General features: G+C 39.8%; 1 protein-coding gene across 11 annotated transcripts in view; it reads right to left on the bottom strand.

The window, feature by feature from the left end:
• ncor1 (nuclear receptor corepressor 1) overlaps positions 1–17,174 on the bottom strand; it is an 81,693-nt gene extending 64,519 nt beyond the window's left edge. For 3 of the 11 annotated variants that reach the window (XM_017459609.3, XM_053677071.1, XM_053677076.1), the window contains exons 1-4: positions 16,924–17,172; positions 14,955–15,076; positions 13,798–13,875; positions 6,053–6,278 (exon numbers count right to left, since the gene is read on the bottom strand). In XM_017459609.3, the coding sequence (XP_017315098.1) occupies positions 6,053–6,160 (108 nt within the window). In that variant the 5' untranslated portion in view covers positions 6,161–6,278; positions 13,798–13,875; positions 14,955–15,076; positions 16,924–17,172. Of the gene's footprint in view, positions 1–4; positions 256–6,052; positions 6,279–13,797; positions 13,876–14,954; positions 15,077–16,923 lie in introns of those variants that run through there. The other 8 variants (XM_053677072.1, XM_017459629.3, XM_053677078.1 and 5 more) reach the window with 7 other exon arrangements.
• Between the last annotated feature and the right edge of the window lie 67 nt (positions 17,175–17,241).

The raw sequence follows: 17,241 nt of genomic DNA, 5'->3' as shown, positions 1-17,241 counted from the left end.
TTACAAAGAAATGAGGGCGAGATGAAAAAGATATCCAAGAACCCAAACCAGAAACACAGTCTGACTCTAGGTGGTTTGAAATGCAGTGAATTGGTAATAAGAATAAAAAATAAAAAAAAGAGTCAATAACAGACACACAAACATTCCTGCCGACATGTCTATTATCTTCACATGATCCACCAATTACAGCAGGTTTAGGAACCGATGCCCCAAGACATAGTAGCATGAAAATCAATAAAGCAAAACCAGACATTAGGGGTACAGGCACCGAGACCTGAATTATTAGCCAAAAAATAATAATAAAAAAAGCCCATGCGGGTTGCTGTATGTCCTTGACTAGTTGTTTAACATCCAGAGAAATTCTCTTCAGTCTGCAATGCAGCACAAATCATGAACAGAGAAAACGCCTTCCTTTAAAAGTCTCGTTCTCAGAACTCTAATCAAATTTAGCAAATAAACTGCAAACGACCTTCAGGGCAAGCGGCCAAGTTTCTAAGCCGGCTTACAGGTCTGCCGTGTCTCCTGTGCCCTGCTTTGGTGGCTGCCAGGATTCAAGCAAAATCTGCTGCAGTACCACAAACACAACCTTGTCGCTTATTTATTTTTTTCCCCCACATAAATGTAAATAAAGACTCATTTCCAACATGGTCTAGGAAGTAAAAAGGAGGCCGTTATGAAAGCTAAGCAAACATACAGGGTTCAAAAGAGAGAAAAAAAATGTACTTTTGCAATTTTAAAGATTGAGGGGATTTGGGGTGGGGGGGTCAAGTGTTCATCGAGTTCTCGAGCGATTTCTCAATCGAAGCAAAGACTCTTGACCTAGAGACAACAATTGCACAACGTCGAAGTTAGCAGAAGTGAGGGGAGGCGACAAAAAAAAAAAAAAACACACCAAAAAAAAAAAAACAAAACAAAGAGCAAGCTCATCATAATTTGGACTTACAGCTCAGTATTACATCACAAACTGTTACAAAGATTACAGCAGTGAAAGGGCAATGCTCACACTCCAAACTGTGTACAAACATCTAAACCTCTTCTACATCTGGGGTCTGTTCGAGGCCATTTCTGTAGCACTGAGGAATAAGTGGTTTGATTTATAATGTTAAAGCCCTGACGCTTCTGGATAACTTGTATTGAAGACAAAAGGGGAAATACAGAAGCCAAGGACGTCAGGAAAACTAATGGCGCTGGGTAATAAAAACGACATGGACATACTACAGGAGGCTAGGACTGCCAGTTTTCTCAGTTTTGCAATACACGTGTGCAACCGAACACAAACTGGTTTAAAAACACTTCACACGTCGTGGCAGAAGAGAGAGGAAAAGAAAAAGAAAAAAAGATGAAGGACAATGTAGTTATACAGTGCTGTTTTTGTGTGTGTGTGTGTGTGTGTGTGTGTGTGTGTGTGTGTGTGTGTGTATATATATATATATATATATATATATATATATATATATATATATATATATATATATAAAAAATACTAATTCGTTTTAGATCTTCAAACGAAATAAAACATAAAACAAAGGCAACCTGAGTAAACACAATACATCCATCCATCCATCTTCTATACCACTCATCCTTTTCAGGGTCAGGGGGAACCTGGAGCCTATCCCAGGGAGAATCGGGCACAGGGCGGGGTACACCCTGGACAGGGTGCCAATCCATCGCAGGGCACAATCACATACACACTGACACACCCATTCATACACTACGGACACTTTAGACATGCCAATCAACCTACCATGCATGTCTTTGGACTGGGGGAGGAAACCGGAGTACGGAGTTTTACTGAAGCAAAAAAGCAACAACAACAAAATAAAGTTATCCAACACTTATTACCCATGTGAAAATCCAACTGCCCCTTAAACATAAAATCTGGTTGTGCCACCTTTAACAGCAATAGCTGCAATCGAACACTTCCAATAACTGGAGATCAGTCTTTCACTTACTTCCAGTACTAGGAGTTACTCCTATACTTTGGATCGTTGTCTTGTTGCATAATCCAGTTGCGCTTGTGTTTCAACTTGCTGACTGAAGACCGACATTCTCCTTTAGGATTTTCTGGTAGAGAGCAGAATTCATGTTTCCCTCAATTGCTGCAAGCTGTCAAGGCCCTGAAGCAGCAAAGCATCCCCACACCATCACACTACCACCACCATGCTTAACCATAGGTATGATGTTCTTTTTGTGGAAATCTGTGTTTGATTTATGTCAGATGTAACGGGATATCTGTCTTCCGAACAGTTCCACTTTCAACTCATCCACAGAACATTCTCCTAAAAGGTTTGAGGATCATCAAGGTGTAATTTGGCAAAACTCAAATGAGCCTTAATGTTCTTCTGGGTTAGCAGTGGTTTTCACCTCACCACTCTTCTATGAATACCATTTTTGCCCAGTGTCTCTGATAGTGGAGTCATGATCAGTGACCTTTATTGATGCAACAGAGGCCTGTAGGTCCTTTGATGTTGTCCTTGGCTCTTTTGTGACTTGCTGGATGAGTAGTCGCTGTGCTCTTGGAGGAATCTTGGAAGATCGGCCACTTCTGGGAAGGTTCACCACTGTGCCGAGTTTTTCCATTTGGAGATAATGGCTCTCACTGTGGTTCTTTGGAGTCCAGAGCCTTTGAAATAGCTTTGTAACCCTTCCCAGACTGATGTATTTCAATCACCTTCCTCCTCATCATTTCTGGATTTCTTTCCAATTTGGCACAGCGTGTTGCTGGGTAAGACCTTTTAACCAACTTCATGCGGTTGAAAAAGATCTATTTAAGTGTTGATTTGATTGAACAGGGTTTGCAGTAATCAGGTTGTGTCTAGTTCAGCTGAACCCCATTATGAATGCAGTTTCATAGATGTGAGGAATTTGTAACTACAGGGGCAAATACATTTTCACACAGGCCCAGTTGGTATTGGATAACTTTTAAGCTTCAATGAATAACATTATCATTTAAAAACTGCATTTAGTGTTTACTCAGGATGTCTTTGTTTTATCTTAGATTTTGTTTTAAATTCTGAAACAATTTAGAATGAGATATACACAACAACAGAAGAAATCAGCGCTGTATATAGTTCTATGTAGTTCACCCGTCACATGGATGGACAAATTATTAGCCCAGGTACCCAGCACAAAGTTTTTACGGGGCTGTTTACTGTTCAGTCTACCAACCAACAAACACTACTCTTTATTGATTTCTGCAAAACAAACATTTTTGCTTAAATGTAATGCACTTCACCATCCTGTGATGCACCTCAATGACCCAACTACAGCACAAGATACATAGTTTCTATCTTAGAACTTTTATGATACATGCAGTCACCTCACAGCGACTATCCAGGCTTGTATAATATGTGCAATGCCTGCAAAGGACAGAGCAACAGCTCATAACAAAAAGTCAACAAGTCGCTAGGCAACATTTCAGTTAAAGTCACGACCACAACGTGCTCCATCATAATCTCGTTTGTTTCTCGCGCTAGGCTTTCGGCATGCCAAATTTTCGTCGACTTCCTTTCATACAGCGTGCGAATGCTGGAGACCGGAAATGCGAGAGTCGTGCGAAATAGTTTCGCCGAGTTCCAAAGTTCAAGGCTGGTAAACTCTGATCTGCGAATTCGCATCATGTGATGACGTGTGACCAATAGAAGATTGACACGTCACGGCGTGACCTTTTCAGAACGATTATAGCGGTGTCGTACCAACCCATTTTATACAACATGGCTTTAAAAGACTATAAAATCAACATCAAAAGAGACACTGCCTGGATTGTGCTGTCGCTGGATATAGGAATATTTTAACGCTGGCGTGTGACATCATAGCCGGTTTCCACCCTTATTCGCAGCGGTCTCTGAAGAAACTTTGCATGCTGAAAGTCTAGTCTGACCACCGCTTTAGTCTGTATTAATGCACTTAACTCGCATACTAGTTAGTTGTTACATTAGCTACAACTTTTTAAGCCTAGTCAGTTTCCGGGTCACCAAAACACGGGAGCGCGTAAACACACCTGCCCAGGGTGCTAGCTAAAGAATTGATCGTTTATCCACACCTGCTTCACATGCTTTAACACAATCGTGAGAGCGACATGCCTTAAAAAAAGAATCAGAAACATGCTCATGTGGACTATAAATTTCCAACAGTTCACTAGAAAACCGGTCAAATCCAACTCAATAGTGATCCAGCGTTAAATCCAATACAGATACTCAGTATGGGATTGTGCACGGAAGAAAAAAAAAAAAAAATCTTAACAAGCTCACTTGATGATTTCAAATGTAAAAACTGTACATTTTATATGACAGATGTTCTACTCATGCTTTGATTTTTCAGCCCCAGCTCATCAATCATCATACAAATTACTGCACAGCTTTTCTGGATAATAGAAAGAATATTCATAACCTTGTGCAATACACCAGCTATTTATCGAATAAATGATTTATATGCAATGTTATTAGTTGATGAAGACATCAGCTAGTCTTAAAACTAATGTCATCCTGGGGATTATAAAAAAAAAAAATAATAAAAAAGGAAGGAACGACAAAAAGAGTTGTTTCTTTTTGCTTAAGACGACTGCATGACATTGAGAAAAAAAAAAAAAAAAAAAAAAAAAAAAAAAAAAAAAAAAAATAAATAAATAAAAAAAGAAGAAAGAATCGGAAACAATGACTTGGCAGCTGCTGTCTAACATCTGCCTCGCCAGATACCACATTCTCAAAGCTTGCTGTAGAAATGAAAAGGCTTTGCACAGCACACACAGGCGATATAATTCACAGACTAAATATTTGTATGGTGAAACTCTAAATGAAAACATGCCTCATTAGGACAAGTACAAAAACTTGTCGTGACAAAAACAGTGGGATTTTGTATTCGGAACAGGTCGATGCGCTCTGGGACAAAATTGATTTTTTTGGAAATTCATTTCAAGTCTTCATAACCTAGATGCCTTTATTTACCGAACAGCTTCCACATGTTTCAACGCAAAGTGAGTCACGTTATGTAAAAAATGAAGATGATAAAAATAGCGATAAAATGAATGAACGCGTTTAATATACAGACGCACTTGTAAAGGAAGAAGTAAAATAATGATGGTATAAAATAAATATTAATAGTATCAGTACCCAAGAGGGTAGGAGCAACTGCCTACTTTTTCTAGAACAGAAATTATTAAACGGTCATATTGCGCTATACTGCCTCCACTGTTCGTGCTGGTATTGCACCACACGGACACGTTGAGTCAATTTCAGAGAACGGATCACAAGTGGCATCTTGGGAATACGTTGTTAACAGTAATTATAAAATCAGTCCTTCTAGTATTTCATGATTTTGCGTTCGCAGAAATTGGCGCAAAATCAAGCAAATTCCGTAATATTCGGCAGAGCTTGGAATTTTTCAAAATGACTGCAGAATTTCTGCAGATTCGGGGCCAAGACGCGTCATGTGATGTCATCACAACACGCGTTCAGCCGATACGCATGCGTCGAATACGAGTACAGCTAAAAAATGTCACTCACCAACAAACTGTGAAAGTTCATGCGAAACAATTTCGTGCGATTGTGATGTCGCCAATTCAAGAAGATTACACACACACAAAAAACAAGCACAAAAAACTCCCCATATCGCATCAAAAGCTGCAGCGAAATCACGCATTTTTGGCTGCAACAATCACAAAAATAAACTCGGCAAGAAATCCTGTACGAACCTAATACATCAAGAAATGTAAGTTTAACTGAACTGAATCTGACTGGATCGGACCTGAATCGAATCTAACCCCAAGTATTAATTGTGGGGGTGCCAGTTATTGTAAAACGATTGTTGTTGCACAAAAGTATCTTGCGTTTGAAATAACATCGTGTTAAAACAAAACTATACTTCACCTCACACATTTAAGCTGTAAATATCCACAGCACTGTTAGTCTTTTCCCCCACTTGAAGTATGCAGAATTATAATATTTAATACAAATTGAATCTCACTCTAACTCGATTTTTGACAGAGAGAAAGATACAGCACCGTGACCCAGCGCTTGAACATTACTGTAGTGAGCAGATGAGCTGCAGGACTTACCGGTGGATGGCGTGCAGGACTGAAGGTGTACTGTACTGAGTGGGGTGGATAGCGGCTCTGCTCGCTGCTGAAACTCCCCTGACTGGGGGGGAAGCCCGAGCTAGACATGCTGATGATGATGATGATGATTATTAAGAAGATGAAGGCTTGGATGGAGGCCTGGAGCCTCGAGGCACGGAGGCTCGCTTACGGGCTCGACGCCAACATGGCCGCAGTGCCGGCGCACCTGAAAATGGAGCAGGAGAGAAACAGATATCAGCACTTCCATGGGTTTAGTGATTTCCAGAACAGGACACACTGGTCCTGCAGTGTACGTGTTATAATTCGCAAAACTGCTGCTTGGAGAGACCAGCAGGGGACACGGAGTTTGTTTAGGTGACATTTTCATACATGGCCATGTTCGGAATTGGTCTCGGGTGATCCTGAGATCTCTTCACACCTGCCATTTTCAACTGGCCGGCTGTGATCCCATTTCATCAGCATGAGGGTTGCCAAAACTGACAAAAGCAACCAAATATAAACCAAACCCCCAAAAAAAATACTAGCCAACAACACTAATTATATTCAGCCCTCGGGTGCTATTCGTCATACTGTCCCAAGATCGTGAGTTTGAATCCTTAAGCTGCCACAGCCATCTGTGACCGGGAGTAAAAAGGAAGCAGAGTTGGCCGGGCTCTGGAGGTAGGAGGGATGGCGTGCTCGCTCTCCCCTGTCAATCACAGTGACACTAACCAATCCCAGGCGTCTGTGAGAAGAGGGCGGATAATGCTTTCCTCCGAGTGGGTTATGCCACCCCGTGATACAGCATGAGCAATAGTTCGAAAGGTTTCTGTGGGTTGGCTTCACATGTCTTGGAGAAAGCACACAACAAAAATTAAAAATAAAAACGCTCATGACAGTTGATTAAAGCTTTAGTTATTTTTTGTGTGCATTGTGAAACTCATCACAAGATCAATCATATCATCGTATATCCCAGCTCTTATTGTGACCAATAGTTATAGTGCTACTGAGGCTTAGTATTTGCACAAATGTTCATGTTTAGTTTTGACTCTCTCCCTCTGTGTGTGTGTGTGTGTGCGCGCGCGCATTTACATGTTCAGTTTCAGCTCTCGGTTTGTCCTTCACCCTGCAGTTAAAGGAGACAGTCTTGCTTTTCGGACTCTGTGTCTCACTTGCACACCTTGATGACTGCACTTTCCTTAAATGAATAAATGGAAACGTAACCATCCGTCCGTCCATCCATCCGTCCGTCCAACCATCCATACTATTTACCGTCCAACCATCCATCCTATTTACCATCCATCCATCCATCCTATTAACATCCATCCTTCCTATTAACCATCCAGACATCCATCCTATTAACCATCCAGACATCCATCCATCCTATTAACCATCCATCCATCCATCCATCCTATTAACCCAGGGGTTCCCAAACTGTTCCAGGGCAAGGCCCCCCAAGTGGCATTAACATTTGACCAAGGCCCCCCCTTTTGCCAGATGTCTTTAAAACACATTAAAAATACAGACTTCTGAATATATCCCCCTTTTTTATTTTTTATTAATAATAACATCTTTACATTACATTAGGAATTGAGAGTGTGTGGTTGTCTGAGAGTGAGAAAGAGAAAACATACTAGTGGGAGGGATGGGCACACCAAATTGTTGGCGGCCCCCACTTTGAAAACTACTGTATTAACCGCCCATCCGTCCGTCCATCCATCCTATTAACCATCCATCCATCTCATTAACTATCCCTCCATCCATTCATACCCTCCTCTCCATCAGTGTTATTATCTTTATAGCTTCGCCTTCTTACCAAGTATCCATTTATTCTTTTTACGTTACATGGACACCATTAAAAAGCATCGATGCTCAGTACGTTCCCTTACAAGCAACGTCATCATATTTTCTGAAGCCTCTCAGATCAAAAAATAAATAAATAAATAAATAAATAATATTTCATATATATATTATATATATATATATATATATTATATATATATATATATATATATATATATATATATATATATATATATAAAAATAATATATATATGAAATATTATTTATTTATTTATTTATTTATATGCTTTTATATATATATATATATATATATATATATATATATATATATATATATATATATATATATATATACACACACATTATATATATATTATATATATATATATATATATATATATATATATATATATATATATATATATATATAAATAAAAGCAGCTTGCTATTGTAGCTCTCAAATGATTACGCAAGTTAGCGATTTTTTATTTAATTTGACCTTCTATATATGGTTCGTTTGAATCTAACAATTTTTAAGTGTTTAACGATTTAGAGAAATCTCCACTAGCTAGCCTATGATTCTGGGTGAAGTACTATGACAGAAACATGTGTGATTAACCTAACAAATTTATATATGACATATAATGTGAGAAATATATCGGTCCTGCCTGTTGTTGATGAATGCCAGTGGTGACTTTTTAGGATGCGAGTGTGTAGTCATGGCGCCGGAAATTGAGTCATCAGTGTCCCAATGTGTAGTGAGCCAGGGTCTTTAGCAATGCCTGAATTCTTGTACACGATACACTGATTCACGAGCTAGAGAGCGGAGTGAAACTCAACCATCATTTGCATAAGAACTTTAGTTGACTCTAAAGTAAACTGCTCCTGTAATTTGCCCTTCTGGATCGTACTATAAGACCCTGAGCTGCAGCATACGCCGTCTGTATTTCCCCGTTTATAAAGAAGAGATGGAGACGGGAAGTGGAAGTGCCGTCATGCATAAATCGATAACTATTTTATCTTCATCAATATCATAAATTAGGCTAGTTGTTGAAGCTGTAGTAGATTATTTCGAGCTTGAATAAGTTCCCCAAATATCTGCCAAGTCACCACATTCCCCCTCCTTCCACTGAACATAGTCGCTTCTGTTGCTGTCCTCCATTGTTGTTTTGCTGCACTGAATTCCTCAAGCCGGTCACGTGGTCACGTCTCGGATATGTATCCAATCTAGAACAGCATATGAAGGTTCATATGATGGCTCATGTCTGATTTGAAAAGATCTGATTTTTCAGGCCATTCAGCTTGAAATAAAAAAATAATAATAATAATGAAATCAGATCTGGGCGCACGGTGGCTTAGTGGTTAGCACGTTCATCTCACACCTCCAGGGTCGGTGGTTCAATTCCCAAGGTGGCCCTTTGTTTGCATGTTCTCCCCGTGCTGCCGGGGTTTCCTCCGAGTACTCCGCTTTCCTCCCCCAGTCCAAAGACATGCATGGTAGGCTGACTGGCATGTCCAAAGTGTCCGTGGTGTATGAATGGGCGTGTGAGTGTGTGTGTGTGTGTGTGCCCTGCGATGGACTGGCATACAGTCCAGGGTGTACCCCGCCTTGTGCCCGATGCTCCCTGGGATAGGCTCCAGGTTTCCCCGTGACCCTGAAGGAAGGATAAGCGGTAGAAGATGGATGGATGGATGGATAAATCAGATCTGTGCCACATTATGACAGAGAATCACTTCTGGTAATGATAAACGCAGCCCGAGACATGGTCTCACTCGGGTTCCACACGACCTCTAGAGCACTTTGCAAAGGTTTATTTTTTCCCCGTCGCCATATTTCTGACCAATCAATGAAAGAATTTTATAGGTATGGCCAACGGGGTTTTTTTTGTTGTTCTTTTTTTTTTTTTACTGTTTGGTGTAGTGCAAAACCAAACCAGTTAGCAAACTCTCTGATTCAGACAGAGCTAACAGACAGGAGTGAAACTATGAACCACAGACACTTTCAAACGAGTAAAGCGGAAGCCTGTTTTTGTAGTAGGCACGTGTGTACAGTTATATAAAATCACTCAAACTTTTTGTGATCTCCAAAAATATCTATCTCTCTCTCTCATATATCACACACACATAATATATTTTTATCCCCCCCCCCCAGAGTGGATGCCATGATCAGGGCTGAAAACATACTTGTTATTGGTCAAAAAAAACGAAGTGTGAAGGACGTGAAAGTGAAAAAAAAAAAAAGATTGACAAGGAGGTGTGGAAATCACAGGAATTCAATCAAGCCTGGAGAACATGGAACATGTGCAAAACAAATTATTAAATAATAATAATAATAATAATAATAATACAGTAATAAAGTTATTGTAAGAAAACATTATAGTTAAGTTGTCTGAATAAATAAAGTGTCTACCCTATGGATTTAATACCATGAGCTCAGTAGAAGAAATAGAGCTCCAAAGTCAGCTAAAATGCGGCTCTGGCGTTGCTTCAAAGCTACTGAATAGCTCTTTTTAACCATTAGAACACTCACGTAACCATATAATGAGCGATGGTTGTTGAAATCTGGAGATATCGGACTTCACAATTTATACTTATTATATATAAGTATTTATGCATTATTTTTCATGGATGCACAAAAAAGCCCTGATTATTATTAATTTAGGACTGTAGTTTAATTAAATCTCACTTTCACTGCACCTTACGGTTTGTTACTCGCTTTCTTTAAGCGTATTGTTTTACTTACGTTTACTTTGATTTTAATGTGACATTACAGTGTCGACAGTGTGTTTAATGTGACAGTGCCGTGTCTACGTTGTGAGTGAGGAACAACGCAGCCTCGTTACTAATAGATCAGTTATAGAGTGCTGATTTCCATGATGCGAATCTCTCATGTTTGCATCTCCATGCACAATACATGACACATCAATCATGATGCATCATTACACCCATCAATCCAACAGTTATTTTCTTTTTTGCTTTGCTTAAAATATCCAGAACCCACACACCATTTCTACAGCTTTGTCCTTCGGTTCAGTTTGCACCTCATGGGTCTATTTAGAAACTCACAGCTACCTAGAACACAGCGCTTTCTGCAGATTTGAGTCCGAACCCCTTTCTCGCTCACGGGAGAGCTGGCCTGGTAGCTCGGGACGGCTCTGTGTAGGCCGTTTTGTTGCAACCCATCGAAACAAGCTGCACCGACAGGGGAAAAGCACAAGGCTTACCGTCAAACAGGCTAAACGGTGAGTAGTGTGATAACGCCTGCTGACATGTCGCAAGAACAGAAAACACTGATGATATTGTTCTTCTCTGATATCAGGATGCTCTAAATCTGCATAACACCAGAATAAACCTTATCAGCATCTCAAGGAGAATTCAAGTGCGGCATTTGTTTAATCGCTCTCCAGCTTTGCAGCTTAGTAACGATGACACTTCAAAAAAAGAAAAGCTCACAATAACCCTGTGTGCGCGGTGGATCGTGAAAATCTCGCCGAAACAGTCGCAGTCTGGTCTCAACAAAGCATTTTCTATATAAATATGGAAAGAATATAACGACTTGACAGTTGACATAAATCTTGGAAAATTATTTTTTAAAAATAAATAAATAAAAAATAAAAAATGGAGGCAACGTGGCAGGGCCACAGACACAGGCACAATAATTATACGTCTTATGCTAGGCTACTACTGTCTCACTGCCAGCAGATCACACAACTCTTATAAAAACCAAGAGCAGCGGGCAATGAAAAATAAGCATCACGCCCCTTAAACACACACTCATCAGATGAAAGGACTGATTAAACTGTAAGCAGGACACCATTCGTCTCCGTAAACATGAAGGGCAAAAAAGCACCACCATTGCCCAGATGTAAAGGAAGAGTTCTTGCTTCAGATACTGATCAATATTGATAACTAGCAGGTTACACAACTAGCTAACACACTACTCCTTGTCCTTTTCACACCATAAACTATACAAGTGTTCGGTGGGGCAGCAGGTAGCATTGCCTCACAGCTCCAGGGTTCGAGGTTTGATCCTGAGCTCGGGTGATATTTTCCTCTGGGTTCTCCGGTTTCCTCCCACCTCCCAAATAGATTCCTCTAGTAGACTTGCTAAAGCACTATCCAGAGTCTTGGGATCATTTCCTATTTTACACAGTCGGAGAGTTTTGTTTGGTGTACATGCTCGATTTCGCTGACGCGTCTCGGCCCAAATATGTGGAAATCTGCGGTAATTTTGAAAACTCGCAAGCTGCCCCCAATGTTGCGTTTGCTTCATTTTGCGTTCATTTCTGCGATGGCGAAATCCTGGAAGCAACGTTTACAGGTGCTCCTCTGTGATTATACTTCTGTCTGGATCGTCAAATTTCAATGTTTTTCTCGGTCCTCTTCTGAGGGGGCAAAAAAAAAAAATGTCCTACTGTTTTCCACCAAACTCTGCAGTCATCTGATAATATTACACCTGTCCAGATACACATCTGTGATTGTAAATGCAGATGTCGCCTCACATTTGGGGGAAAAAACATGTTTGACTGCAGCTAATTGCTGTATTTAATCTCATAGTGTGCGAATCAGTGACCCTCCTCTAGATATTAAACACCCCACCCCCACCCCCCGAATCACGAAAAGAAAAATGGATGCTTCTGGTATACTTTGTGATTATTGTTTCATTGTATTTTCAAGCTGTTGCTGGAACCGCAGTCCGCCCCAAACTGAAATAAAAAGCCAGTGTCTCTTCTCTACTGCTTTTTCGAAATCGTAAACCATTTCATTTTATAATGACAACAAATCGGGCCGCTGCGATATCAACGCGTTGTATTGTACTAAAAGTCGATCAGGCTTTAGAATATGAGGCGTCATTTTGAGCTTTTTTATTCGTTTTCATTAACGATATTTATCCCCCCCCCCCAGTGTCAAACCTACTTCATGGCAACGTTATTAATATGGAAAGTAAATCTGACGGTAAATTGTGCCTTAAATGATTAAATAACAAATGCAAGTCTGATAGCTGCCTGAAATGCACTTTAATACAACTTAATTGTACAGACGAGAAAAACAATCGTGATTTAATATTGCAGTGGTTCCATTTGTTGGCAGTACAAAATAAAAGCATTAATACGCCATGTTTTATTTATTTGCGTCAACACCATCTCATGAAACCGGTCTTGGGATACGTCTCGTGTCTAATAACTGATATCCGCGAGGTGACGTGTTGTACTAGCAGGAGTTATATGGCAGCTGTGACAGCCGATCGATGTGTGTAGTGCAGCAGGTGGCGGGATTCAGAACGAATCGCTCGTGATATAGTTACCGATCCGATGTACGTCGCACAGCCTTAACGTTTAAACCTGTATACCAGAGGCAAAGTAAAAGGGCATTATCACTCCAATGGTAGTTCCTCCACAGCAGTTTCCCAGCAGCCCATGATTACAGTTTCATATTCATCCAAAAGTATGACGTGTCATTGTTTAAGGTTCTAGCTACATGTGATGTCGGCTTAACAACTTCCATAATAACATTTACGTTACTCAACAGCGATAGTCACAGCATCTGCCCTATGAGTCGATACTGTACGATATACCGTACTAAACGCACTCTTATAATACTCTGGTGTCAGAACTTCTCTCAATGCAGCGGTTAAAGAAAATGAATCAGCGCCTTCTGATTCGAGAATTCACAGCCAGTAATCAGGATGTGTATATTATACATGATGACCCGGTTCCTCTCAGAGGTGAACTGTGGTGAGAAAGCGTTACTGTACATATTTAACAAAGTGCAAACTATAATTCTGCTCTCAACCAACACTAGAATAACAACCAGGGAAAAGGTGTACATCATCTCAGCTTTCCAGTAAACTTACATATCCGTATTCACATCCTGTGATGAGCCTGATGCTGAATATTGGCAAATTAGAAAGTGGAAAAGAGAAAAAAAAAGGAAACACTCACCAAGTCATCTGTAGAAGCTTATTTACAGAAGGCTAACATGTGTGGGTTCTTTTCCACTTCCCGAAGCTGCATGTGCATCTAATGAGGGATATTTGAGGTGTAAATGCTGGTAGGTGAGGCACGTACAGGTAAACACCGTGTCATTTTTTAATACAGTCATGTGTACGATGTTGTAAACCATGAGCAAAGGTTAGGCATCGAACACGATGGAAAAAAAATCACTAAACAAATACGTCTGCACAAGTCTACTCTTAGTATGAATTTCAGCATCAACTAAATGCAAGGACACACTGTTTACAGGTGCTCATGCTACGTTAGCTTACGGATATCTGAAATCCCTCCTGAACATAAGATAGTGTCGGAAGATAACTCTTGTGAACCTGTGATGTACTCACATGATCGCAAAGTGCTACTGAAAAGTCTGTAAGCTGATTTTTTTATGCATCCTTTTTTTGTTTTAATCCTTAAGAACACGTTGGTGTTAAACTGAGTTTTTCTTCTATTGGATGTTTAATCTCTGTCGCTCTGGGAAAATTTTGTATAAAACTGACACGGGGATGTGTTATGCAGGAGTTCAGTGCGAGTCTTATGCACGAGCTCAGATTATGTCACATCTGATATTCAAATGATTAGGAAGGGACACTTTAACCCCATGTTCACAGGTTTTGCTACTGTGAACTGTTTTGTTTTTTTAGTTCAGATGAGAAACAGTAATAGTCAAAATGTAAACGCTTCTAAAAACTCGTAACGCGTGTAACTAGTTAAACACAAATTCAGTAACGTGTTAATCGGTGTGAAAACCGGTTGTTTGCTTTCCATGTTACATGCCAGGTTTCAGACTAGCTTCACTGACAGATTAACAAAGCATTCGAGCTTTACTGGCTACGTACGCTCACTAGAGGAAGCGACGTTTTCCTCTTCATAATGTCTCTATACCCATTTGATGATGGGTCGTACATGGCAGAATAAAATCAAACCACAGTTGTGTCTTTATTCCATTTCTACATGTCAAACGGTACATAAGAACTAACTGCAGGAGGGAGGAACTAAAGTAACACCAGACCACACAAGCCATAGGATTGGTCCGAGAGATCATTCGAGCCAGTTGTAGCTCTACAGCATCATATCTCATTTCCATAAAACCGAGAAAACCTCACCTGTCGCTGAAATCACAGCTCCGTGTTGCTGACATCAACAGCAAATAAATGGCGTGAAGGCAGGAAAATGTCGCAGAACTTTGAACGAGTTAACTCATGGCAGCGATGATGACCGTTGTATTCTGCATGACATATTTTAAATGTTAGTGAAACAAACTACAAATTCAAGCGTCCTGCAACAAGCTTACTAAGTTCACATTTATACCATTTTTAAATTATATTGTTACTCTTTGGCACCTACCTTTCGCACTAACTGTTATATCGGACACTTCCACACCAAAACGCGTATACTATTCAGCGCTACTCGGTCGCTTGCTGTACCTATTGTCCTGTTTTAACAGTACTGTACTGTCTTGCACACATGTACACTTGCACTTTATATAAAAATGCGTAGATCTTATTTAGTTCTGAGTCGTCTCATGTGTTGTTTTATATAGCACCGTGATCCTGGAGGAACGCTGTTTCCTTTCACTGTGTACTGTACCAGCTGTATATGGTTGAAATGACAAAGCCACTTGAACTGATCTTGAACCGTCAGTTACCTGGCTGTTTTGGACGGGGGCGTGTCCTGTTTGCATACTCATGAATATTCATACATGGCGAAAACGTTTACTGCAGGTGTTCTAACGAGTTGTTAAACTATTTTAGTAAACTGCCCTAGCGGTTTACCTTAGTGTACATGTATAGGTCATAAAAGCTATTGTGTCTCCTTTATTACCTTACATATTCGCATACTCGCTATTATTAAGCTCACTTATAATCAGAAAATGGCTCCCGCGTTAAAATACATGAACACTGAAGTGAAGTGCGCATGCGCGGGAACTGTCATAACACTGCTAAATACTATGTAGGTGGATGTAATGCTCCTTAGATTATTAATCGTTTTTTAAAACAGTAAACAAGTAACTAATATATATATATATATATATATATATATATATATATATATATATATATATATATATATATATATATATATAAGGATTGAAAACGACGTGTTTCATTTGCTTATTTCCGCAGTAATTACACCGCTGTACTCATTTCACTTAGCAAGAGCTTACTTTAACACTCAACGTGAATTATTAACAATAAAGGTTTTCGTGGTTTCTTGGTGTGTGCGTGTTTGTTTCTTTTTGTAGTAAAAAGACGTTAAATCTTTTTATCTTAAACGGAATGTGCATGGCCAAACCGCAACCCACACACACACACACACACACACAGAGCAAAACTGACACCGTGGTACAACTTTACCATGAAAGAAAGCGGACTGGTTTGTTCTCACTTCCAGGACAAGATATAAGGCATAGGAAATACGTCAAATGTAGTCTTGCTTAAGATTTATTTATCATTTCCTTTTGCTGCAAGGAGTGCGCGCGACAGCAAGTCTTCTCTCAGCTATAAAAAAAAAACAACAAACCTTTAAAACGAATAAGGATTAAAGGGTGTATAAAAAACGACTGTGTACGTACACACATACACACACACGTCTTCTCAATCACCCTAGCTAACCTTAGCTCTATTTCTGTGTACAAATATCGACCCGCATTATAGTTAGTAACATTATTTGGCAGCGCTAGCTTTATCTAAATAACGTTAGCCACACTTGCTAACGTTAATGCTATCCATTGTTAGCTAGCTGCCGAACAAGGAAAGGTACGTTTCAAACACATCTTCGTGCAAAATATCCAAGGTTTTATACGTTTAAGTGTAAGGAAAAACTGGAAAAACTGTAAACACGTCCTTAACACAGCAGAGAGGGGGAATAAGCCAGGCGTGGCGTGACGGTCAGCCTGAACATTTCACCTTTCTAAACCAGGCCGCCATGTTGTCACGGCTAACAGGCTAAGCTAACTCCAGCCAATGGAACAGCAGAACTACGTTTACAGTAATATACACAAGCCTCCGTTTTTTAGAAACAAGCAAGCGCTACAACAGAAAGAAATCTGCCAAAGATGCAAAAAATACTCACCTCATTTCCATGTAAACGCGCCAAACGAATACAAAAAGACAAACTTATGTGACTAAAAATTAGATTTATATTTTTTTTTATTCCGCCTCCGAAGGACTGCGCGAGCGCTGCAGACAGTGCTGCTGCGCACATAAACCTCAACGGTACTATTTGTCCTGGCAGCGCTACAAATATTTGAAAAATTGATTTTAAAAAAACATATTTGTGTAAAAATAACACACGCAACAAATATATCGTTCTGACTATATTTCAACCATGCTTGTTTTAACGAATGCTGATTTGATATGTTCGAGTCGACATTAAACAGCGGACTGAATG

This window comes from Ictalurus punctatus, chromosome 28 (genome assembly GCF_001660625.3).
Source record: "Ictalurus punctatus breed USDA103 chromosome 28, Coco_2.0, whole genome shotgun sequence".
NCBI classification, from domain to species: domain Eukaryota; kingdom Metazoa; phylum Chordata; class Actinopteri; order Siluriformes; family Ictaluridae; genus Ictalurus; species Ictalurus punctatus.
Note: the sequence above shows the minus strand (reverse complement) of the source record. Positions and strands in the feature narration are given on the sequence as shown.